A 24677-nucleotide genomic window follows, 5' to 3' on the forward strand; every position below is an offset into this window, starting at 1 on the left:
AATATGTATGTCTCACCACCAGCTGGCCAATATACAATAAAGCACAGTAGACATTCGTTTAATGCAACGCCAATAACAAGTCAAAACAATAACAGTCAAAATGCTTAATATAAAATAAATAAATTCATTCTTTTCAATAATACACTACTTATTGTATATTGAAATTTACTCTACGTGATATAATGAGAATAGAATATGTTTTACATTTTAAATGTTCCAAAATAAGGTGCCTTGACTTCTACTGTGCACTCGAATCTAATGTAATGTATTTAGATTACTGGACATAACGAAAATATGTCAACTAGACTGTTATATACTATCTGTATTTAAGATCTCTTTATATTTTGCAATAGCCAAACACAAGCACGTCTGTATTCTGGTATAAACTTGTAAATTCACAGAATAATGTATTTCTTATATACAAACTGAAACAGTTGTGCAATTTTCCAGACAATTGCAATCAGTCCAAAAGTATCTTGTTTCACAGCCAAGCATTTATTATACTAATTGAAAACAAATTAATAATGTACGGGAATATATTTTGTTTATTCTAAATATAAAATATAACAAATATTAAAAGGCAATGGTGATTTTCAGATGAATAAAATTGCATTTAACATGCATTAACATACTATATGTATAAAACATAATGAGCAATAGAAACAAAACAAATGCGAATCCTAGGAAAATTTTTAAAAAATTTAAGGAAAACTAAAAATTAGTTTCTTAACAAAGAAGTTGTAACGGTTATTAAAATAATATCAAAAATCTGTTCTCCAACTTTTTCACTGTTCAATTTCCATTGCGTTTTCCAAACTAGAACCAAATTTGAATAATAGATAAGTATATGGCTATGACTGACAATCAGATAAGATACTCACAGCAGACTGGTTTGTAGCGCCTGATCTATGATACTCCTGGTTTTAAGGCTGTCGAATGTATCCAAATCAGCGCTTGGTACCTCATTTGCGGTATCAAAGTGCAATTGACTAATAGCATTACTAAGTTGCAACATAGAAGGGGGTTCATTGGAAGTGGCAGCTGGTAACATTTGCAGATTCAGCTGCAATAATTGCATGCGAATATTCTTGAGACGTTGACATGCAATCTGCAAAGTTTTTGGTATTATAGCGAAGCGATTTAGCGCCTGATTAAGGCTCTCGCGCAAAAACTTCAATTTTTCATCCATGAGTAGGGAATGACGCTCCTTCGCCAGATTTATCACAATATTGTAAGCATCCGAGCACGACAACTTATCACCGTGCGTGATGTAAAGTTTTCGAAATCGCGAGCTGCATGAAAATGTATGGATATATAAAAGAATTCTTTAATATTTCAAATTGAATATTTATACTTACAGTTTGTATGTGTCGGCATCCATAAACGATTTGTAGATATCAGCACTTTGCTTAATCGCTACGTCACGGATGATGCCCAAAGAGGAGTCGTAATGATGAATTGTTTGCTCAATGAGAGATATGATTTCGTTACTTGAATTGGCCAGTCTCTGCACATTAGTCTCAAACTCTTCTTTATTGGCCTGAATAAAAAAGGAATATTTAATGAAATCAGTTTCCAGTTTCATACTTAATTTTACCATATGCATACCATATTCAATTTATTCTGTTGTTTTGCTGTAGTAATTAATGCTTCGAAATGAGACATTGCTCCACAGCATTGTTCTTTCTCGATATTGACCGTCTTGATTACTGATTGATAATCCAGCATATCGTGTTCTAGTGACATAGCATACTCCTTAAATCCAAACAGCATAGTTCGCATGGTTGCGTGCTCCTTACTAAGTATATAGTGAATATCAAGGACCATTCTGTCCATCACCCAGGGTGGCCATTTCTTTTGGGAGCCAATGCAGTTTTGAACCAGATCTGTCATGCAACAAGGAGGTTCTGAATAGTCGCAGTGCTTCATATTGAAGATGTAGACCATCACTGGGGGACCCTTTGACGCCTCACTTGTATCACACCATTCATCTACGTAGAGATCTATGGGTTGTGTCACATGAGTTACTCGTCTATGAGGATGTCCCGTGGGAAGCATCAGATAGAGAGAGTCCCCCTTCATATTAGTATCCTTGGCTATTTTTAGTGCCAGTTCAGACATTGGCATCGTCGGAGTTACAACATACTCCAGGCGTTGATATTTAAATGCCACAAATAAGGTCAACACCTTTAGCCCAAGCAGATCATCGATTTTAGTAAATATAATGGGTGATCTGGATGGGCCTTGTACTCCATCAGTTGCTCCTTGAATGCCGCGTCGAGAATAATCCGAGTCAAGTGCCAACGAAAGAAACTCTTTCAATTTGGCCACAAAGTGACTGCTAAGATGGTGCTTTACTGCCAGCTCAGTGTGAAAATGGAAGCGTTCCGCCTCCTCGATATCCTCCGTTATGGCAATACAATTCCGCGTCTTCTTGCACAGATTAAAGTGGATGTTGAAGGGTTTCTGATGCGGTATAAATGGCAATACGCCGGTTGCAATTTCATAGCCAATAATACCCATTGACCAGAAGTCAACACTGTTGTTGTACTTGCCGCTATCAACAACTTCGGGTGCAAAGTAATGACGTGTGCCAACAACACTCTGCAGCATTGTCTCCGCGGGCATATTACGTGCCAAACCAAAATCTGTAAGCTTGTATAGCTTACGACCATTAGGAAGGCGATGTATTACAATGTTATCAGGCTTTAAATCACGATGACAGATGCCACATGTATTGTGCAAGAAGACAACAGACTGGCGCAGGCAACTAAGTATATTACACACCTCAGACTGCACGAGACCTGAAATAACAATTAGATACATCTCTAAGCTATTTACCAACAAAAATGTAGATGCAAAAGTGAACTCACCATTAACATTGGGTGCTTGTTGCAGAAGTTTTCGCACATCACCTCCATTGCAATATTCTAGAATAATCACAGGAAGTTGCCAAATATGGTTATCATTCAATTGTTTTATAAATTCAGCGGATTCGTCACCCAGCTGCACACCAGCAACAATGAACGTCAAATTTTGAAACTGCCGGGTCCAGTTATACTCCTTTATCCAGCGTTCCTTTAACTTGCGTTCCTGATCAGCGCCAATGTTAGTGTCATTTTTGATATGCTTCGTCGCTGAAAAGATATTCAAGTACATATATACAATATATGTATGTGTATATACATATGTAGGTATATAAATACACATTGATCTCTGCAAATCAATTGCGTATTAACATGAAGTTCCAATTGGATGCTGACTCAGCGATGAGAGCTTTGGCGAAGCGGCAATTTTAAATCTTACTAGGCTCCCTTAAGTTATCAGTAATTTGCCACACACACACACACACACACAAGACACTCACACACTCGCGCCCACCATAAACAAACATACAGAATGTTTGAATCAGCGAATTCTAGGAACTGGCTTGCATTTTCTATTGAAGTGTTGGACGCGTATATGTATATATATTATAGACATATTTGTGTGTGTAAATAGTTTCGAATAGAAGCACGTTCACTATATAATATATGCATCATACCAATTTCCTGATTTGTTACAATATTTTTCCATTGTTGAACTTCTCCAAAGCCTCCTTGGCCCAATTGTCGTATTAGTTGCCAGTCGCCGACGCGCTGTAATTTATGCGGCATGATTTTTCATTTATAATTAGAAAAACTGAGTTCTACGATTTTTTACGGCGCTACTTTTTTATTTATAGCGACTGCTGCAACAAGTACAACTACACAGTCTCCAACGGCTAAAACTAATGCAGCCCTGAAGACAGAGCAGCTGATCGCCCAGGAAAATTTCGTTACTTATTTGTCATAACCACTTAATAATTAGAAAAACTATTAAGTTGCACAGTATACCAAAGCTAGTGTTAAAAAACAAAACATTTTCGAATTAAAATGTTTATTAACCATTACCCATTTAACCGTATCAGCAGCTTGTAACTGCTACTTGTGCTATATCGCATTAGGCTCATTTTTAACTGCTACTTGGTCACACTCGATTGTCTCATCGCTATTGTAGTGGCAAACAGGTTGTAAACAAAAGAGGCGGTTGCTGTAAAAAGTGTAATTTATAAATAAAAAGGACCTTATTTTATGTTCGCATGTTCGTGTAAAAATGCGTTTTCACATGAACGGAAGCAGCGATGACAATGAAATTGTGGCTGCCACAGCCAGCGCTGAGCATATGCGCAAGTTTGTATTTAACAAATGCAACGATGATGAACGGGATCGCGATGGAGTTGGAAGCCCCGAAACAGTTATCGAGCGTTTAGAAATAAAAATACCAGAAGTAACAATAATGAATGTTTCCCTACAAAATGTTTGCATTAATCTTGTGTTTCCCATAGATCCTGCAAGGCGCCTATTCATTCTACACGTGGCCCAGTGCTCCAGTTCTTGCGCATTTTTTATGGGAGCGTCGCCAAACACTTGTTTGTAAACGCATCCTCGAGTTGGGCGCTGGCACCGCATTACCTGGCATATTGGCCGCCAAGTGTGGAGCCCAAGTGGTGCTCAGCGATAATTGCATATTGCCCAAGTCCTTGGCACACATCCGCAAATCCTGCCTCGCGAATCAGTTGCAACCAGGCGTCGACATTGATGTGGTTGGCTTGAGTTGGGGCCTTTTACTGAACAGTGTGTTTCGCTTGCCACCATTAGACCTCATCATTGCAGCCGACTGCTTCTATGATCCCACTGTCTTTGAGGACATCATTGTGACGGTGGCGTTTCTGTTGGAGCGCAATCGTGGTGCCAAGTTCATATTCACCTACCAGGAACGTAGTGCTGACTGGTCCATTGAGGCACTGCTCAAGAAGTGGAAACTGCACGCGTCGAGTATAAACATGGACGAGATTGGGAAGCAATCGGGAGTAGATTTATTGGAATTTATGGGAGGGCATACGATACACCTGCTAGAGATTACGCTTGCAGATCAGGAGCGTGTGGAGGATTTAGTCGAGTAACAATTATATAGAAGTGAACAAATATCAATGCAACTATTTTGAATGTATAAGTTAAAAATCACTGGCGAAACTTTGATGTTTTCGTATTAACATCTATGTTTTTGCTGCCATATACTAATAATTCGTATTATTGTTAAATTATTCCATTACATATTCTGCAGATTAAAGCCTAAATATAATAAACTATAATGCTTTTTAAAATGAGCCCTAAGAAAATGTATTTTTTCACGGTGAATACAGCAACAAAAAGGTTAGCAACAGGTGTTGTACACTAACATTTTTAGAATACATTTTAATAATACATTTTTATAATAAACAGTTTTATAATTTAATAAACAAAACAAAATTACAAATAATTTGTTTACGTAATATAAAAAATATTCAAAGTAAAATATATTTTTTTTTCGGTGTCTTCATTTATAAAAACAATTGCGAAATATTCAAATTTAACTGTTCGCGGCTATGTTAAGTAATAACAGAGCTGCTCCTCGTCTGAAGAGAGCGGCTGCAGTGAATACGCGCCATGACGGCATTCTCACGGAAACGCCGACAAGTATTTCACAGACAGCGAGCGTCGCAGTCGCTTGTTTAAAAAGTTTGTGCACAGTTTTATTATTTATTTACGAGACGCAAAATCACCTATACTATTTATTAAGATCGTGATCTGAAGTGCACGCCAGTTGGTTCAGTTTTTTATTATTTAGTGGAATTTGTACGGCCACTTCGATTTCGCTCAGCACTACAAAGAAAGCCGTGTCAGTGTCAGTGTTTTATTGTGCCTGTGTGTTGGTTTTGTGTTTGCCTTCTACGCGCCTGTGAAAAATCGAAGTTATTGCATTACGTTGTGCCAGCTGCCCAGCTGCTTGTCCTATGGGATTTTGGCTTACGTTTTAATGGTGAGTGGGGTTCAACGAAATGTACGGAAACGCGCATAACAATGCATTTTGTTATTTTGTTTGCTGCTGGTGGGCGTCATATGCGATTTTCCTATTGCACAGAATTTTTGGCAGGCTAATTGTTAGCTACTTTAAATTAATATCAACAAATTTAATTAGAAGCAGGCACAAGCGGTAATCGACGGCATTTTGTTGACGCATAACGCTTTTTGAGAAACATTTGCTGTTATGATTGATCCGTTAATTCGAAACTGTGAGGGAGTGTGAGCGTCATGCTCACTCTCTTTCTCAATAAGAATCGCCCGAGAGCGATGGCGAGAGCGAGAAGACAAAGGGTGAGAGTGAGAAAACCGCACGGCGTTGACATAGCGTAATATGTGACATTAGCGAATGCTAAATACTCTACATGTTACCTGAAGGCATGCGTGCTATGCTAAGGGGTGGAGGGACGCTATTTACGTATCAGATTTATGGGTTGTCGCTGATTGGTTGTCGCGAACATGATTCAAAATGCGCGCGCTATGAGTTCATCATGGGTGCGTACCCAATCCTTAGCCTTACATTCGTCATTTTTAGATAAATTCGCAAGCGATTGTTAAAAATAAACAAATGGGAATAGATTTCTTGTTTGTTTGGCAGAAAATTAAAGCACAGTCTAAATATGGCAGTGCGACCTATTTAATTTTGTCGCCTGCCAAGCAACAAAGAGTATCTCAAGCATGACGACGCTGCATTCCTTCCAATATTTCACCGGCAATTAAGCTCAATTTTGAAACATTAACTTTGATTGACAAAGCAGCACATGAAAGTTATGCTTCATTGAATATCTGCATTTTGTTTTTCACATACTAAGTTTTCAATGTCTTCTAACATGCCAAAATAAGGTTTATTTTTTTAAGTATTTTCGGAATCAAGCATTTGTTTTTCCCGGTTTCAGCTATTCACGTTCTGCTTTTCGTTAAGCTAAGGCAATCGCTCATAGTCGCTCATAGTCAAAAGAAAAAGGATATAAAGATAAAGATACATCAGAGATGGCTGAGGATACTGAATACAAAAAGTTGCCCATTGAGGAGCGATGCGTTCACAAATTGTGGAAGGCTCGAGTTGATGGCTACGAAGAGGCAGCTAAACTCTTTCGCGAATTAGACGATGAGAAGTCTCCGGAATGGTCTAAGTATGCGGGACTCATCAAGAAAATGGTCGTCGATTCAAATGCTTTGGCCCAAGAGAAGGGTTTGGAAGCCGCATTGATATTCGTTGAGAACAGCGGCTTTGCCGGGCGAACTGTGGGTGATGTGATGACGGGCATTGTCCAGAAATGCATTGCAGCGCCCAAGACAAAGACTAAGGAACTATCTGTGCAGGTCACACTCATGTATGTGGAGATTGAGAAGCAAGAGGCTGTATTAGAAGAGCTGGTTAAGGGCATGGAACACAAGAATCCAAAGATCGTGTCTGCCTGTGTTGCAGCTACCACACAAGCAATGAAAGAATTTGGCACCAAGGTTATTGGCGTCAAGCCGATCATCAAAAAACTGGCTCCTCTCATGTCAGATCGCGACAAAGCTGTGCGCGATGAAACCAAACAGTTAGCAGTGGAAATGTATCGCTGGATTGGAGCTGCTATGAAGTCACACATTGCCTCGTTGCCACAGGTGACAATCAAAGAATTGGAAGATGAGTTTGAGAAACTAAAGGGTGAAAGGGCCGAGCCAACCAGGTGAATGCAATTGTAACTTTTAACACTCAATATAGCAACCTGACTTTTTCCATTTTCCAGATATTTGAAATCACAACAGGAAAAACAGGCAAAAATCGCAGATGAAGCCGCCACTGAGGATGCCTACAATGGTAAATATGAATCTTAGGAGATTTAATGTTATTCCTTGTGTGTTTGTAATGCTAAATGTGCCTATACCCAGAAAAAGTAACTCCTTTAAAGAACAATTCTGAAAAGAAGAAAAAGTGCCGTAAGCCCGATATTAATTTATACCGGTATAGCCCGCCGAAGTGTTCATATCCTCGCCTAGGTATAATTTATGAATGAAAATTAATTTCATTTACGGCATTTGAACAAAGTCACACAATTGCGCTCTAGTTACACCCGACTTACAAAAGAACAATATCAAATAAAAGTATATTTATGAAATTTCAGAATATTGAACATGCCAATATAATTTATATCTATTTGTAAACACAAATTGTTTCAACATTGCAGTTTTTGGTTACTACGGAATTAAGACTGTTAGCTTACAATAATCCACTTAAATCATGTAGAATTTTACTTAAATTGATTTATTTTTTGAAATACTAACTATGCAGATGATGACGCTGAAGCTGGCGCTGAGGAAGTAGACCCAATGGATCTAATTGATCCAGTTGATATTCTCTCCAAGATGCCCAAAGATTTTTATGACAAGCTAGAAGAGAAGAAGTGGACTCTGCGTAAAGAATCACTTGAAGCACTGGAGAAGTTGCTCACTGATAATCCAAAAGTTGAGAATGGTGAATACGGTACGCTGGTCAACGCACTAAAGAAAGTCATTACCAAGGACTCGAATGTTGTACTCGTTGCCATGGCCGGCAAATGTTTGGCTTTACTGGCCAAAGGTCTTTCCAAACGCTTCTCCAACTACGCTACTGTAAGCTATAAATTTACAATTGCTTTTCATTTGAATTAGATAAATAACTTGCTTTTATTATAGGCTTGTGTATCAGCACTCTTGGAGAAATTCAAGGAGAAGAAACCAAATGTTGTAAGCGCTCTGCGTGAGGCAATGGATGCCATTTATGGCTCGACAACATTGGAGGCTCAACAGGAGTCCATTGTGGAAGCTCTCGCCAACAAAAATCCTAGTGTCAAGTCCGAGACGGCACTATTCCTGGCGCGTGCTCTCACTCGCACCCAACCAACGGCGTTGAACAAAAAACTCATTAAATTACTAACCACCACATTGATAAAGACGCTCAATGAATCCGACCCAGTTGTGCGTGACAGCAGCGCTGAAGCCCTGGGTACACTGATGAAGCTGGTCAGCGAGAAGGCGTTGACGCCACTGTTAGTCGATGTGGATCCATTGAAAATGAGCAAAATTAAGGAGTGTCACGATAAGGCCGAAATTAAGATCAAGGTAGCTGCACCCAAAAAGGAGGCACGTCCTGCAACAGCACCAGCGGCAAAGCCAGCTGCAGCTAAACCAAGCGGAGGAAGCACAGAACCCAATCCAGTGGCACGACCCGCAACATCCGGTGCTCGGAAGGTAGTCAAGAAAGCTGCAGGCGCTTCAAGTGCGGCCCCAGCTGCCTTGTCGAAAGCTCCAAGTGGTAAGGCACTGGCCACAGAACGCGAAATGACACCTGAAGAGGTGCAGGATAAGGCGGATGAGCTATTACCAGCTGAAATACTCAGCGGTTTAGTTGACAGCAACTGGAAGAATCGTTTAGCCGCTGTGGAACAGCTGCTAGCACAAATCACCAGCTTCGACAGCAAACAGCCGGGCATATCTCAAGTATTGGTACGCACCATCAGCGGACGCAAGCCTGGCCTCAAGGAGATGAACTTCCAAGTGCTGAAATACAAACTGGACATCATACGCAGTGTGGCTGAGAACTATCCGGTGACAAACATAACAGTGGATCATGTGGCCACAGAAATAACTGAAAAACTGGGTGATGCTAAGAATAGTGGAGGAGCTGCCGATGTACTGACAGCTTTATCGGAGGCCACTAAACTGGAGTATGTGGTCGGGAAGGTTCTTAGCTTTGCGCTCGAGCAAAAATCACCCAAAGTACAATCGGAGGCATTCAATTGGGTGAACAAATCAATTATTGAGTTTGGCTTTAAGATTCAGCCCAAATTGCTAATTGAAGATGTGAGAAAAGGCGTACAGAGCACAAATCCCACTGTTCGCGGCGCCGCCATACAACTTGTGGGCACCATGACCATGTATATGGGTAATGCTGTAATGATCTTCTTTGATGGTGAGAAACCTGCATTGAAATCGCAAATACAAACGGAGTTCAATAAGAATCTGGGCGAGAAACCTCCCAAACCAATACGTGGAGTACAGCGCAGTAGCGTTAGCCCAGAAGATGATGAGGATGATGATGGTGCTGGCGGTTCATCCGAACCTGAAGTCAATTTAGCTGATCTCTTGCCGCGTGTTGATATTTCCAGTCAAATCACAGAAGCTTTGTTGAAGGAGATGTCCGACAAAGACTGGAAGACCCGTAATGAAGGACTGACGAAACTACAGGCGATCATCACTGATGCCAAGCTAATTAAGCCAAGCATTGGCGATTTGGCGCCAGCACTTGCACATCGTCTGGTCGATTCCAATGCTAAAATTGCCCAAACTGCGCTTTCGATTTGTGAGCAACTGTCGACAGCAATGGGTGCCGGGTGTCGCAGTCATGTACGCGTTCTATTCCCGGGCTTCCTGCATGCTCTGGGCGACAGCAAAAGTTTTGTGCGAGCCGCAGCTCTTAATTGCATCAACAGTTTCGGCGAGCAGGGCGGCTACAAGGAGTTCTTTGAGAGCGAAATGATTGCCGATGCCTTGAAGAGTGGGTCACCGGCTCTAAAGTCCGAGCTCTGGAATTGGTTAGCTGAAAAGTTGCCGCCTCTGCCGCCCAAGTCGATACCCAAGGAGGAGCTTACATCAATGGTGCCACATCTGTATGCGCACATTTGTGATCGCAATGTGGATGTGCGCAAGAACGCCAATGAAGCTGTCTTGGGTATTATGATTCATCTGGGCTTCGAGGCAATGAATCGGGCTCTGGACAAACAGAAGCCTGCCTCCAAAAAAGATATTATGGCCGCCCTGGAGAAGGCGCGTCCCAATTTACCAGTCAAACCGTTGCCGAAGGGTAAACAACAAGCACCCATTCCCGAGGAAACCAAAAAGGTCGTACGTAGTGGTGGCGCTGCCGCCGCTCAAAAACAAGGTGCTGGCAAAGCTGGCGCTGGAGCTGGTACAGAGAAGACAGCAGCAGCGGTGCCATCGCGTAAAAAGGAAGAGGATGTTGACACATCGCCGCTGTTGGCAGTAAATAGTATCAAGAATCAGCGGCTCATCGATGAGCAAAAAATGCGTGTCCTCAAATGGACATTCACCACGCCACGCGAGGAATTTACGGACCTACTCCGCGATCAGATGACAACGGCCAATGTAAACAAGGCATTGATGGCGAACATGTTTCACGACGACTTTCGGTATGTTCAACGCGATTCTTGTGGTCCTCGGTACAATCCATGAAATGATTACATTTTTGTTTTCAAGTTTCTTACCCTTATTTCAGCCACAATCCAAAGTCTAATATTATATTTGCAGTTTTTCATTTTTTATTATACCCGCTACCCATAGGGTAGAAGGGTATTATAACTTTGTGCCGGCAGGAAATGTATGTAACAGGTATTCTTGATCAGCGTCAACAGCCGAGACGATATAGCCATGTCCGTCTGTACGTCTGTCCGTATGAACACCTAGATCTCAGAGACTATAAGAGATAGAGCTATAATTTTATTTCGACAGCATTTGTTATGTTTGCACGCAGATCAAGTTTGTTTCAAATTTTTGCCACGCCCACTTCCGCCCCCGCAAATCAAAAAAATCGAATAACAAGCGTAATTTTAAAGCTAAAGTTACGAATTTTGGTATATATAATAACTACTATAGTAGTTATGATTTCTGAAAATTTGGTTGCGATCAGATAAAAAGTTATTAAAAAAATACTTTTGTATGGGCAAAAACGCCTACTTACTAGGGGTCTGAATTGCTTTGGCCGACAATCTGGCACATTGTGCCGTTTATGGTATATTTTAAATGGTGTTCTATATCGATATACCAAACATACCATTTGGTATAGTTTTGAGTTTTTTTTTTAGTATTTTCGGTATATTTTGAAAATGATACCGCAATATTTTGAATTTATTAAAAATGGGTAGCGGGTATCTCACAGTCGAGCACACTCGACTTACTTGGTTTTATTTATTTTAAACACAACATCTACATTTTCTATGCATAAATAAATCGTTATTTATCGTTTGCATACTCTGCTTTATATTATTACTTAAACCATGAACAATTTCTATTTTTAACTCATATTACTTTTCTAATCAAGTTGAGCTAATCAAAAACACATGCGGAATGTCATTTACCCATTGTTCTATTAAATAATGAGCTCATTCAATATTTCTATTGTAGTTATCATTTGAAAGTGATTGAACAGTTGAGCGAGGATTTGCCGAATAACAGCAGAGCATTGATTTGTAATCTGGACCTGATATTAAAGTGGTTGACGCTGCGCTTCTATGATACGAACCCTTCTGTGCTTATTAAGGGTCTCGAGTATCTAGGACAAGTGTTCCAGATGTTGGTCGAAATGGAGTACATGATGGCAGAGAATGAGGGCAGCAGCTTCGTGCCCCATTTACTGCTGAAGGCAAGCTTCAATTTTATATTTCTCCAGCAGATTTATTATTGTTTGGATATTATTTCAGATTGGTGATCCAAAGGATGCAGTCCGAAATGGCGTGCGACGTGTGCTTCGACAGATAAATTTGCTGTATCCCTTTACAAAGGTCTTCTCGTACGTTATGGAAGGGCTGAAATCGAAGAATGCACGACAACGCACTGAATGCCTGGATGAATTGACCTATCTCATTGAGAGCTACGGACTAAGCATTTGCCAGCCATCTCAACAGGTGGCTCTGAAGGAGATTGCACGCCAAATCTCGGATCGTGACAACTCTGTGCGCAACGCAGCTCTCAATTGCATTGTGATGGCATATTTCCTGGCCGGCGAAAAGATCTACAAACTGATTGGCCAGTTGAGCGAGAAGGATCTTTCCATGTTAGATGAGCGAATTAAACGAGCTAAAAAAACAAGAAAACCAGCTGTACCCGTCGCCGAGGTACCGCCCAACAACAAGGCAGTGACGCAAGTGGTGCAACAGGATATCATTGAAATTGAGGATGCTGAGGGAAATGGCTGTGACGAATTGCCGCCACCTGATGAGGAGGGGTAAGTGTGATATACCAATTTGAAATGCCCCAAGAGGGAGAAAGAAACTTTCATCAGGAATCACGATCGGTGTGTTTTAAACGAGCTGAATTCATGAAGGGGTATTTACACCCAATTTATATGCTCAAAGCCAAGAAGACGATCGCAATCTTCCAAATTGTTTCGAAATCGTAAAGAAAGTGTGATTTTTTACTAATTATTTCTCTATATTATAATATTTTTTAGTTTGGTATAATTTCGTATGATTTTGGTTTATTTTCTTTCTATCATTATTAATTTGCTACATAGCTGCCAGCAGCCACAGTTAAATGCCCGTGGTCGAAGCAACAAGCTAATAATGGAACGGAGTACCTCAAGCATAGAGACCAACTTACACTCCCTGACTCGACAGGCGTAAAGTGGCATTCATTTTTTATTTTCTTTATTTTATTTGTTTATTGCTTTTGTGTTTATGTGTCATTGATTGTTATTGTTATCGTTATTGTTACTGCTATGTTATGGCTTGTGCTCTGTTTCATTGCTGTATTTTATGCTGAGTTACACTTGCCTTTATTGTCTATTGCTGTTTCAAAATTTATGAATCAAACGCTCCCACTCTATTTATTTCAAATCATTGTCACTGTTGTGTTTTGTCAATGTCAAAGTAATCATCAATTAAATTTAAATATTTTTTAGTAATGAGCTACATATTTTGCTTTTATCATATTCAACAGTACATTTGATCAGGCACCGTCCGCTCAAGTGCTGCAACTGCAACAACAATTGCAGCTGCAACAACAACAGGCACAGCAACAGAGGACCAGCGGTCCCTTTGGTCTCGATCCCAATGTGATGGCCGAAATCGAAAAGGATTGGGTGCGTGCCGATCAGATGGTCTTTAAAGAATATACTCCAGTTGATACTTCGCTGCTCTTCGAGCCCATTAAAGTGATACCAACACGCGACGGATTCCAATATCCACAAGACAAATTTGATCGCCTCATTGCACGCTCGCATTACATTCAACAGAACCTGACTACGTCGCCGCAGGCAAATAACACTGGCCACACGGCCAGCGGCATATCGCCCTATCGTAGTCCCATGCGCATTCAGCAACAACAGATGCAGACGCATCAAAACAACATGGACAACAATATGCCTAAGTAAGTGTTTGCGTAATTCCCGTTGTGCACTCCCCAACTAATTCCGTTTATAGCTTAGCCGATGTGTTGCCCAAGCATGATCCACAACTGGTCAAGATAATTAAGGCAGTCAGCAGCAACGATACATTAAAAGCGCGTGCAGCAATCAATGAGTTGACCGCCATCATTGAATCTCCAGAAAAACAGGCTGTGCTGCGTGACTACGAGGAAATATTCATACAAAATGTGCTGGCACAGTTGAAGGTATGTTAGTGATCGTTGCTGAATGAGCGAAATTTAATTAAATGAACTTTGCCTATAGAATCTGTCGCAGCTGCCCATATCACAGGCACTTGTGGTGTATCAGCCATTGCTTTCCATTTTGTATACGTTCTTCAATGCCAATATTCTCGGCAAAACGCTGAGCGTGGCCTGCATTAAGAATCTCATGTCTGCGCTTTTGCATCTTCTGGCCGACCAAAAATTGACCAGTGGTGATGACAGCCAATACAACAAGGTTATTAATGGAATCTGCCTCAAAGTCCTGGACAAAGCCAATTTTACAAATATTTACTGGTAAGTCTTCGATATTTACAACGCATTAGGCGCATAGACTTTGCAATTAATTGGTTTGATCTGTTGTAGCGCCTTAATCCGATTACTGAGAGAGACCTGCCCGGTTGCGGGGCTGCCCAAGTTTACAGATTTACTAATGAAATGCATTTGGCGGAATATTAAAATGTTACCGGAGCGCACTAACGAGCTGAACTACGATGCCGTCATCTTGGAGGTGCATGAATTTATGCTGGCGTTGCCGAGCACATGGTGGCAGAATCGTCCATCAGATACGCCGCTGCGCACCGTCAAAACTATAATTCACAATATGGCCAAGGTGAAGGGTAATGGTATATTGCAGCATCTGAATCAGATACCCACACACTCTGAGCTGCACACATACTTGATACGCATCCTAAAGGTAATATGGGTTAATGTCGTTTTCTATGTGATCTAATTTACAAATTGCTTATAGAATTTCCAAAAGGACGGAACTGTGTCCGGTACAGGTGTTTCCCCGCAGCGTCAGCAATTTTCAGCCAAGGAAATTGCCACCAAGCGAATATCGCATCAAACACATGATACGGTGTCACAGATCTTTAAGCTCATTTCGGACAAGGATACCAAGCAGCAAGGACTGCAAAAACTATACGACTTTAAGGTATATCTCAGTGTTGTAGTTCTGTTCTGATGGTGTTTATATTTGCTTCAAAATTTCAGCAACAAAATCCGGACATCGATCTAAGTACATTCTTGCAAGGAGCCAGCGCAACCTTCCACAAGTATATTGAAGAAGGTCTTGCGGAGATTGAACGACAGAATCAGAATGCAGGCTCAACGCAAGCGCCGGATAACCGCACGGGTTAGTCAAATGATTCATAAATAAAACTATTACACTCTTCCAGACACATCTTCCTTCTGAATTAACCACACGCACCTCTCTACTAACATTTGTGTATATGTGTATATCTTGCATCAATCTGCAGCTGCTACACGTTCTTATCTCACAGATGTCAACTATCAAAATGCCACACACGATCCCGACTATTGGATGGATCGTTTGCAGAATTTAATGTCCACACGAAGCGCTTCGGACGATGGCTCCCATATGCTGGACAATAAGGTAGCCGACGAGAACCTCTGCTTGAACTCAATGAATCCGCAGAAGGTGTCGCTCATCAGGCGTGAGGTGGGTGCAACCAGAACTCTTTGAGCTGGCTAATGCAATTTGAAAAGAAATAGAAAATTAAGCTAAATGATAGTAGGTTAAGTTTGTACATATGTTCTTAATGCCATATTTATACACACTCTTTCTCGTTTAGAAACCCGAACTGTCGCCCAACCGTCTGCAGCACATTCAGGCTAAGCTGGCGCAGATCAAAAAGGAGAATCATGCCCAATAAGTGTGTAGATGTTGACGACTCGTATTACTGTTTATTTATCGCTGTATAGCTAGCTGATTGATCTGCTTTGGATTACTATATATATATAAATATTATACATACTATTTTTCTGATCAGATCAGCAACGAGATGACGAAGGTGTCAAGCTACGCGAAAATCATTTATTATTTATCATAACAAAATAATAACAGCGCGTATGCTTTAAGATTCTCGGTATAATCATAATAATTTAGTAACGAGCAGAACTCGAAAGCAGGGTTAACAACAGTAACAGACAGTAACAATAATTAACAGCATACTACACAATACCTACGATTAATTACTATTACTATTACTAATGAATTGTACTACAGAAAACAAATATTCTACACATATGTATTAGCACTGAGTTATGTATTTGGTATGCGTTTCAGAGATATATTGGCTGATTTGAGATTAGGTTTTTAGCTTGTTCCATTTTGCGATTTTGTTAAGTTAGCTTGGAATTAGTTCCTTCTAATTTTACGTTAATTCACAACTGTTTACGATTATTTTTGTTCAAATTTAATAGTTAAATCCATTTGAAAACATGTTAAAGATTTGCGTAACTATTAATAAATTATAAACTGTTTTTCATCCCCCAAAAAACATAAAAATTGTTATGAGGTTATGTTCCCAAACCAGGATTGTTTAAAGCCAGGCCAAGCCAAGCAAGCGTAAGGCTCAGTGCATGTTAATGAACTATTGATAAATTAATTACAATTACAAACATATAACGATATACAAGCTTGTAACTAGATAAACAACAATTTTTGCTACCATAGATTACGTTTTGTTTTAACAATTGTTTAGTTTAGTTTAAGCATCATCCAGTTTAACACACACACAGTACACACACTTACACACTCCACACACTGAATACTCACAACACATATACACATGCCTAAATCTTTTGTAACATGCCCATTATTTATGCAACATAATAAACGTTATATTTATAATTCATCTACTCTGCCACAGAGACCACATCCTCGCTTATTTCAGTCAGCTCTTCGTCCTCTCCATCACCCTCGCCATTCTTGGGCTTGGCGTAACGAGAAGATATAGTAGCCACTCTAATAGCCGCCTTGAAGCCAACACGCGCTTTCATCTTTGCCAGTTTGGCCTTCCAGTTTTCGTCGCGTGATGGCAGCGCATTCAAATATTCAATCATTTCCTCCTTCTTGGGATCAACAATGGCCAACACGGACATACAGCCATCGACGGTTCCCAGCACAATGGCCCGACCATCTTTGCTGCTCTTTATAGCCGTCAGCTCAGCTTGCAGCCTATAGTTGGCTATCATCTCAGTGTCCACGGTCCGAAAAACGCGAATAGTCTTCCGACCACTGTGGTAATACGCCACATACTCGTCGTTCTCCGTGAATATGCAAATAACAGAGAACACACCCTCGGCAACTTTGGGTATGAATGTCTTGGCCGTGGTTCCCTTACGCAGCTCTAGCATCTCAAGACCTCCTCTTGTTGGCGCATACAAGCCGCATTTGCCATCCCTTGTGAGGCTGCCACCCCATTTGGCAATGGAACGTACATGCTTCTTGCTCTTGATGTCCATGATGCTGCCTTTCTCACTGCTAATGACTGCCACTTGGTTGGCCTTGTGGGGCATGGGTACCAGTGAGAACACTTCCTGCAAATTAACGATTAGGGCATAAGTCTAACTTTACAATTAGTTTAAGCTGACCTTTATGGCGCATCCCTTGAGAAGTATTTTGGTTACGAAAGCGCCATTTGTGGCGCTGTACACGCCCAGACAATCCTTGCTGGACTTGTCCACAGTAACCACAACAATGTAGGCGTTATCAGCTGTGATAACCGATTGTCGGAATGGCATGCCAGTTATCATGCGAATGGGAAAATCAAAGCGAAAGAGTATTGTACCCTCTGAAAAGAATAAGTATTAAATATCTTATGATTTTAGCATGGTAACTTCATAACTTTACCTGGCACTGATCTGACTGTCGTGATGGCTGTTAAGCGATTCAATTCATCGGAGCCACCTGCCGCTGCCGCAATGATATCACGCTGATTCATGTTGGGCACGGACACTGTTAGCACCTTGTAACCATAATCCATGAGCGTAATTTGCTGTATGCCCGGCTGATCATCACGATAAACGACCTGTTCGGACACGCGATTCCAAATTAAAAACTTTCCAGTTTCAGATGAAATAATATAACGTCCATCTGGTGTGATCTCAGCGTGTGTAACAATAGCGCCCAAAGGACTATCTGCTAGCTTGGCTAGCAGACGGCCGGAACGCGTCTCCCAGACACCAACACAGCTACGAGTCACTGTCACAGCCATGTCGACTTCAGAGAGACTGATGTCGTCGATCTGCAGCTCATGGCGATCTATGACGTGAACCTTTTCGAATATGTTATTAATATTCCACACTTTGACGGAGCGATCTATGGATGATGTAACCAAATTGTTCCAGTTGCCAATGGTCAGTGGCTCCAGCTGTATGATGCGTCCAAAATGCGCATCCAAGACTTTGGCCAGCTGTCCTGTGTTCAAGCACCAGACATATAGATTCTTGCGCACGCCAGCAACAGCATAGTCCAGCTTGGAACTGACCATTATAGAATTGGACTGCATGATGCGAGTGGTGATATTTCTGACGCCATGCGGCAGAGCCAAGTACATGGCACCTTGCGTAATGGGATCGCGTTCATTCTCCTTATCGGTGCAACCGAAATCCCAGATAACGAATCCCTTTCCGGCGGTGCCCAGCAACATGCGATCGTGCTGATGAAGATCCAAACGTAACTGTAATAACATTTCTTTGTCATCATTCTCATATCGAGGCAGCGTCTCGACAAAATTCCAATGAATCTCGCCGGTCTCCTCGTTCTCTATGAAGTCGTAAACTGACACCTCGAAGTTCTCCTCGTTGGCACAGCCATAGGCTCTAGTGCGTCCCTTATTCATGACTAAAGCACTGAAAAAGTGCACTGAATTGGAAAGATTGGAACCACGACAAGAATCCAGGCGCAGGCGAATTTCATTAATGGAACCCGACCAGAAAATAACATTGTAATCCGTAGGACTAAAGAACTCCATGGCTGCGAGAACATATAGAAATAGAATATAATAGAGAAATATATATAGGACTAGCATTACTTACTCAACATCTCCCAACCAGTATTCTCGCCAGAAATATCAAAGATTTCCAGCAGATTACCACGCATATCAAACTTCGCCCAGCGTAGCTTGCAATTGAGGAATAAACTAATAGGGATTTAGATATTGACAGTTACAATTCATTTGAAAACTTACTTTTGATTTAGTAAATACAGTCCACTGACTTGCCCATCGCCTTCCTCAAAAGGACTATTGATCACAACAAACTCACTGGAGAGCATGTTGAGCAGCACCGTCTGGTTGTTGTTCGAATAGGCGGCAGCCCATTTGTTATCCGGACTCAAGACCAGCTGCTGCATGATGCCCTCAATACCAGGATTGACATCACGAGTAAGATCCGAGGTGGACAAATCAAAGGTGATGAAGTGAGTCGATATAGAAACCATGTAACGCATGTCGCTGGTGAGGCAAAATGCAAACACAGCAAACTGATGTCCCTCGAGGGAGTACTAATAAAAAAAGGATTAGTTTCGTAGCTTTATCAATATGATGACAGCTGAATATACCTTTAGAGGACCGCCAGGTGTGTGCAGGCAATGATTAACCGGGATCAAAGCACAGTCCTTGGGTCCGCAGCGATCACAGGCTCGCAACAACATCTTAATGTTGGGATTGCCACCGATCTCGGGCAGCAGACGTCCAATGAGTTGGGGTGCTAACATATTTGGGTAAATAGCCAGGATGGCACCACCCAAACGTAAAGCATCCGCAACCAACATCAGCTCACGCTTCGATTCCTTGTCCTCTGTATTTGTAGACGCATCCTCGAAATCAGCCAGCACTGCCTGCAGTGGACAGCTGGATAGTTTGGCATGTAACCAATCATAATTGAAAAGTACGTGCTCAAACAAATCCTTGAAACGTCGCGAACGTACGAAGTGAAAAGGAAGTTCACCAAACTGCATTGAGAGACCTTTAAGTATCTGGTAAATTGAGGATCGCATTTTACATACTTTGCGCAAGTTGTAGCGCTTGGAGAGGCCATCCTTGCTGGTAAAAACTAGCGGCTGAATGGGTACTTTACGATCTGCGGATCCCTCCTTATCTGCCAAGCCAAAACGATGCCTCTGTATCTCCGTGAATTTAAATGGCTTGGGAATTCCACCACCCCAAATGCCTAGATAATAATCTGCAATCATGGAATGAAAATATATGGCCATATTCATGTTCTTAAAGTAGCGCTCCTTGGCCGTGTCCTTGAATTGCCTGTGATACCTGTAGAGCACATGATGTCATAGTGATTAAATATTGAATGTCGAATACAATTTTGGGTTAGTGTTATTCTTGCGCTGTCTTGTTCTAGTTTAATTATCTCGTGTATCTGAAATCTTGCCTTAATCAGTATTGGCAATTAAAAATCATTATTATATGTGTTATATAATCGTTATAGTCGAATTTAGTAATTGAAATATGATAATATAAAAAAAAAATTATTAAATATACCATAAAAATGTGTGGTAATTGAACCTTCAAAAAAAGTATAATAACAATTTTCTATTTGGAAAATTAAACTAAATATCTATCACTATAGAAGGATGTTGTGGATTCTTATAGGAAAGCGTTTGTAAATTATTCCCAAAATTAGACCATTTATTAGCCCCAATAGTACCAGTTCATAACGTTAACGCCATCAGCCTCGCGTTCGCTTAGATAGTTGGGCAGATCGTTCCGTATGCGGGTCCAGAGTAGAGGAGGTATACGACGCACAGGCGGCATATGATATTGATAGACATCGTCCAGCACTTTGTCATCTAGTGAGATCAGATCCTCGAGTTCGCTCTCGGATAGTCCCGATTTGGAGGCTGTTATGTATGCGAGTGCGTGGAACACCAAGATGCGACCATGCTGCTTCTCTACACGCTCGAAGAGCAACATGATCGAGTCCATCACTGTGTTAGCCAGATGCGTCTCCTGCGGACGTGTATAACTGCGCCATCGACATATCTCGGCAAAGACCAGCTTAACAAATATAGGCAGAGAGCACTTGCTAATGGCATTCGCCACCAAACGCCACTGGTAGTTGTTAAGATCGCGACACGCTGTCTTCATCCACATTTTGATCACGTTCATAGCCAGCTCCTCGCCCAATGCCGTCACTTCAATGAAGTTCTCCTCGACATCAATCATCTTGCAGAGCACATGATACTCATGTGAAACTGTTGGATTAGCCGGTTCGTTTGCACACGATATGATGATCTGAAAGCAATCCCAATGCCATATGTACATAATGCGCAGATAGGGTAGAAATAGGTAGAAATGATACTTGAACAGCCAAGGAGATGGCTGTTTAAAGCCTCATGCAGAACGGCCGAAAATTCATGCGACGCTTTGTGTTAAAGTGACAAATTTGTGGAAAATTTGATTGATATTTGCGAGTGATATTGCTTAGCACGCACAAGTCAAGCAATTGAAAAAACTTACACATATTAGAAAGTTTATAAATACTTATATAATTGTAGTACCTGGATTAAAGTCATGCAATTTGAATAGCAAAACATATGATAGAAATTAAGTTAACACATATTTTCAAAAATGCTCAAAATTAAATTCAAATTTCTAAAGCATACTTCTAAATACTTTCTTTATGAAGGTAACGCTAAAAGTATGCTGTAGAATTTGGGCTAATTTTGAAATCTGTTTAACTGTTAAGATGACTGATGTTTCATGCAGTGCTTAGGTATAGAGCGCCCAACGGAACCAATTGAAAATCCAATGAATAATTCTCAAAGTATAAAGAGTTTTTGTGCAATATTATAAGAAAATCGAAGTGAAATTATCATGCAAGATTTCTTGTAGTGTTTATAAAAAAGACTTTGTATATACAAACAGGTCATGCATTAGAGTAGGAATTAGAAATATATATCTATATTATATAGAGTTCATGCATAAAAGTCCAAACTTTTGGTCAAAGAGAAAGACAGAGAAAGTGGAAGATAAAACCGTCGAAAGGACCTCGAACTCACCTTGCAGTGGACTGGCAAACGCGTCGGTATCCATGATACCTTATTTGAATCTTGAGTGCCCGTCAATTGATCAACTGAATCTAAGTATAGGGTAAGCGGCTGATTTGGGCTAGCATAAGTTAGTAATTGCTTAAAATGTGCTGTTAATGGTACAAGATCATCTGGTATATTCTCAAAGGGTAGCATATAGTTGTACGATATCTGCATAATGGTTTCAAAATTTGTTTCGTTTGGTTTTGTTTTGGATATTTGTTATATAGTGGTATGTTTTGAGTGAGAATAAAAATATCGAATTGAGTAATTTTGGTAAATTCAAATTAATGGATGGATATCACCTGCTGGCATATTGATATGAGCGTGGCCGTCAAGGCGCTCGAGTCCGGCGTTGTGCCAAGGAACCGTATGATATTGATGGGCCGCTTATCGGCGAACCATTCGCTAGCTACCAATGAGGCACTCTTGGCCAGCAATGAAGTTTTACCACAACCTCCGTCGCCAAAAAGGACAAGTGGCTTATCTGAATCCCCCAGCATATATCGCTTGATACGTTCGCAACTTTCTTCGCGGCCGTAAAAGATTTTCACCGAATTATTGCAAGCGTGCAAATGCTGAAGGATCTCAGTTACTATCTGCCCCTGTGCACTGGAGTCTTCTTTGCGCATGGCCCTATCCACGAGCTTAACAACATTCTTATAGAAGTGCGAGATGAAATGATTTAGGTACTCCTCGTGCGTTTCAATATCGAGACCCTCGCGACCAATCCACTCCACAGTGTATCTGCAAATGTCATTCAATTAGTCACTGGAAATAAGCAAATTTAAGATGTACTTACTTTTGGGCATTGCTTGACTCGATTTTGGCGGGCAGTCTGGTGTCTCTCAGGTCACCCAACAGCTTAGCAGACTCAGTGTCCAAACTGCGATTGATAATATCCACAAAGAGCGAAGCCTTCTTCAAATTTTGCAGATTAATGTTGTTTATATAGCGGACATAGGACAGACAATGGTTCTTTGTGTTCTTTACATTCAATATGCCATTGATGACCTCACGTTCCGTCACTGTAATTTATAACACAAGTGTAATTTCGACCGATTAATTCTCAGGATTTTCTACTCACCCGACATAAAATAGTTATGCACATCATCCTTAGACATTTTGTTGCTGGCACCCAATGAGGCGGCAGCCTTGCGCAGCAGCTTCTGCATCTTGTTGAGCGTATCCCACCAGACCGCCTGATCCTCCGCTTGCAGCTTAGGCACGCGCTGAAGCATAACATTTTATTGAATGGACTACTTCCATTTGTCTGTGTAAAGCTCACCTTGTTGTTGAAATTAATCAATATGGATGAAATGGGTTGCAACACGGAAATGGGCGGTACGGCATTGCTGTCCTTTTTATACCATAGATCGAGCAGCGCCCGATCAACGCCCATCGATGTCAACTCCTCACATATGAGCTGCAATTCCGAGGACACTATATACGTAGGGATGGGCCTATAACCATACTTTTGACCCAAAAACACAATGAAATTCGGTCCCATGGAAAGACGTTGGCAATTCTTAATCTCGCGCATGCAGAGCTCGGTCGTCATGTGATCATCTGTCGCCTCATCACGGACACCCCAACGCATGTCCACCACCTGAAACTCTAGGCCATGTTTCTCTCGACAGTAATCCTTGATCCGGGGATAACATTTGGCCATTAGTGTGTTTCTCTCCATAGTCGTATCTGATTTGCAATGGAATTGTAAACGGTTACATAAGAATTCGCACAAGAAATAGGATTTTTTTTGTTTTGTTTGTTTTCAACACACCCGTAAACGTGGAGCTCGTGAAGATACGCACAATTTTCGAGCTAACCGGCGGTAAGGACTCGAGCGAGCCCAGAAATATGGAATCTATGGTGCGGTCATCCATGATTGGAGTTATAATCCAACAATGGAGAAGAGCACTTTTTAGGACGTTCTAGAGCGGTTGAAATCCAATATGTATCTGCGGCAAACTGAGACCCAGAAAGTCCCTTAAAGTTCACATTCTATTAGTTTGCTGCTGTTTGGTCGATAATACGGATATGTGGCGCATTTGACAGTCGCCTAGTTGACGGGCTTGTTTTGAGTTCAGCTCAACCCGACACGCTTCACGGCAGTTGCCAATTCCTCTAGCTCCTCCCCAGCGTCAAGTGTAGCCAGGGGCAACACCTGTTGCCAACCTGCTGCTGCTGTTGCCGTTGTTTTTAGTTAACTGTTTATAACCGTAGCCGGCTGGCTGAGCGTGATTGTGTTTTGATCGAAAAGTCATTCCATTTATATGACGTTGCGTCGCATAGTATCTTTAGCTGGCAGCTGCCTCTGCTTTGATTGATGTCAGGCTTTACTTGGCTGACTGACATACAACAAGTGTTTTCAAGTGCCTTCAAGTCGACAGTTGCGTGCCTGACTTACATTCCCAGGCGTTTGCTTTGCTGGCAACTTTCAAAGTCGTTTGGCGGCTGCCAAACGGTGCCACTTAATGGGGATGCGGGTGCGACTTTTCTAGCCCCCG

The 24677-nt window shown here is 41.3% G+C and overlaps 4 protein-coding genes across 12 annotated transcripts; 2 read left to right on the plus strand and 2 right to left on the minus strand.

The window, feature by feature from the left end:
- Positions 1 to 182: 182 nt before the first annotated feature.
- Positions 183 to 3763, minus strand: LOC133836430 (inhibitor of nuclear factor kappa-B kinase subunit beta). Its single transcript, XM_062266927.1, has 6 exons — positions 3545 to 3763; positions 2874 to 3137; positions 1609 to 2804; positions 1359 to 1540; positions 882 to 1292; positions 183 to 816 (listed from the first exon to the last, which is right to left on the minus strand). Exons 1-6 carry the CDS (start codon positions 3654 to 3656, stop codon positions 786 to 788), a joined length of 2196 nt encoding a protein of 731 aa, XP_062122911.1. The 5' UTR covers positions 3657 to 3763; the 3' UTR covers positions 183 to 785.
- A 249-nt stretch (positions 3764 to 4012) lies between these two features.
- Positions 4013 to 5564, plus strand: LOC133836434 (histone-arginine methyltransferase METTL23). Its single transcript, XM_062266931.1, has 2 exons — positions 4013 to 4308; positions 4367 to 5564. Exons 1-2 carry the CDS (start codon positions 4135 to 4137, stop codon positions 4982 to 4984), a joined length of 792 nt encoding a protein of 263 aa, XP_062122915.1. The 5' UTR covers positions 4013 to 4134; the 3' UTR covers positions 4985 to 5564.
- Positions 5565 to 5730: 166 nt separating this feature from the next.
- Positions 5731 to 16972, plus strand: LOC133836428 (protein mini spindles). Of its 9 annotated transcripts, none has more exons than XM_062266918.1 (17): positions 5731 to 5880; positions 6818 to 7600; positions 7661 to 7731; positions 7803 to 7910; positions 8203 to 8522; positions 8586 to 11098; positions 12090 to 12327; positions 12386 to 12909; positions 13198 to 13302; positions 13623 to 14051; positions 14105 to 14294; positions 14353 to 14606; positions 14676 to 15006; positions 15061 to 15246; positions 15306 to 15447; positions 15572 to 15846; positions 15908 to 16972. In XM_062266918.1, exons 2-16 carry the CDS (start codon positions 6912 to 6914, stop codon positions 15796 to 15798), a joined length of 6327 nt encoding a protein of 2108 aa, XP_062122902.1. In that variant the 5' UTR covers positions 5731 to 5880; positions 6818 to 6911; the 3' UTR covers positions 15799 to 15846; positions 15908 to 16972. The 9 variants fall into 9 exon arrangements, with proteins under 9 accessions (XP_062122902.1, XP_062122900.1, XP_062122901.1 ...); XM_062266916.1 differs by having other exon boundaries at positions 15572 to 15774; XM_062266917.1 differs by having other exon boundaries at positions 15596 to 15774.
- On the minus strand, positions 16610 to 24419 carry LOC133836429 (NACHT and WD repeat domain-containing protein 2). Its single transcript, XM_062266926.1, has 14 exons — positions 23951 to 24419; positions 23456 to 23865; positions 23255 to 23399; positions 22970 to 23195; positions 22473 to 22914; positions 22138 to 22338; positions 20784 to 21370; positions 20128 to 20389; positions 19681 to 20073; positions 19310 to 19623; positions 19158 to 19261; positions 17971 to 19095; positions 17712 to 17911; positions 16610 to 17657 (listed from the first exon to the last, which is right to left on the minus strand). The coding sequence occupies exons 1-14, from the start codon at positions 24051 to 24053 to the stop codon at positions 16974 to 16976; spliced, it is 5196 nt and encodes a 1731-aa protein (XP_062122910.1). The 5' UTR covers positions 24054 to 24419; the 3' UTR covers positions 16610 to 16973.
- Between the last annotated feature and the right edge of the window lie 258 nt (positions 24420 to 24677).

The sequence above is a fragment of the Drosophila sulfurigaster genome, chromosome 2R, assembly GCF_023558435.1.
Source record: "Drosophila sulfurigaster albostrigata strain 15112-1811.04 chromosome 2R, ASM2355843v2, whole genome shotgun sequence".
In the NCBI taxonomy this organism is placed as follows: domain Eukaryota; kingdom Metazoa; phylum Arthropoda; class Insecta; order Diptera; family Drosophilidae; genus Drosophila; species Drosophila sulfurigaster.

What these genes read in the sequence shown, in the direction of transcription:
- LOC133836430 (XM_062266927.1), bottom strand. Translation starts at nt 3,656, where the DNA reads ATGCCGCATAAATTACAGCGCGTCGGCGACTGGCAACTAATACGACAA. An exon ending in GATGCCGACACATACAAACT is followed by an intron (nt 1,293 to 1,358) that starts GTAAGTATAAAT and finishes ATTTTCATGCAG; the next exon opens with CTCGCGATTTCGAAAACTTT. An exon ending in GCGCTACAAACCAGTCTGCT is followed by an intron (nt 817 to 881) that starts GTGAGTATCTTA and finishes ATTTGGTTCTAG; the next exon opens with TTTGGAAAACGCAATGGAAA.
- LOC133836434 (XM_062266931.1), top strand. Translation starts at nt 4,135, where the DNA reads ATGCGTTTTCACATGAACGGAAGCAGCGATGACAATGAAATTGTGGCT. An exon ending in TAGAAATAAAAATACCAGAA is followed by an intron (nt 4,309 to 4,366) that starts GTAACAATAATG and finishes TGTTTCCCATAG; the next exon opens with ATCCTGCAAGGCGCCTATTC.
- LOC133836428 (XM_062266916.1), top strand. Translation starts at nt 6,912, where the DNA reads ATGGCTGAGGATACTGAATACAAAAAGTTGCCCATTGAGGAGCGATGC. An exon ending in GCTTCTCCAACTACGCTACT is followed by an intron (nt 8,523 to 8,585) that starts GTAAGCTATAAA and finishes CTTTTATTATAG; the next exon opens with GCTTGTGTATCAGCACTCTT. An exon ending in AAAAACTATACGACTTTAAG is followed by an intron (nt 15,247 to 15,305) that starts GTATATCTCAGT and finishes TCAAAATTTCAG; the next exon opens with CAACAAAATCCGGACATCGA.
- LOC133836429 (XM_062266926.1), bottom strand. Translation starts at nt 24,053, where the DNA reads ATGGATGACCGCACCATAGATTCCATATTTCTGGGCTCGCTCGAGTCC. An exon ending in GGCGTTAACGTTATGAACTG is followed by an intron (nt 20,390 to 20,783) that starts GTACTATTGGGG and finishes TGTGCTCTACAG; the next exon opens with GTATCACAGGCAATTCAAGG. An exon ending in CTGTATTTACTAAATCAAAA is followed by an intron (nt 19,262 to 19,309) that starts GTAAGTTTTCAA and finishes AATCCCTATTAG; the next exon opens with TTTATTCCTCAATTGCAAGC.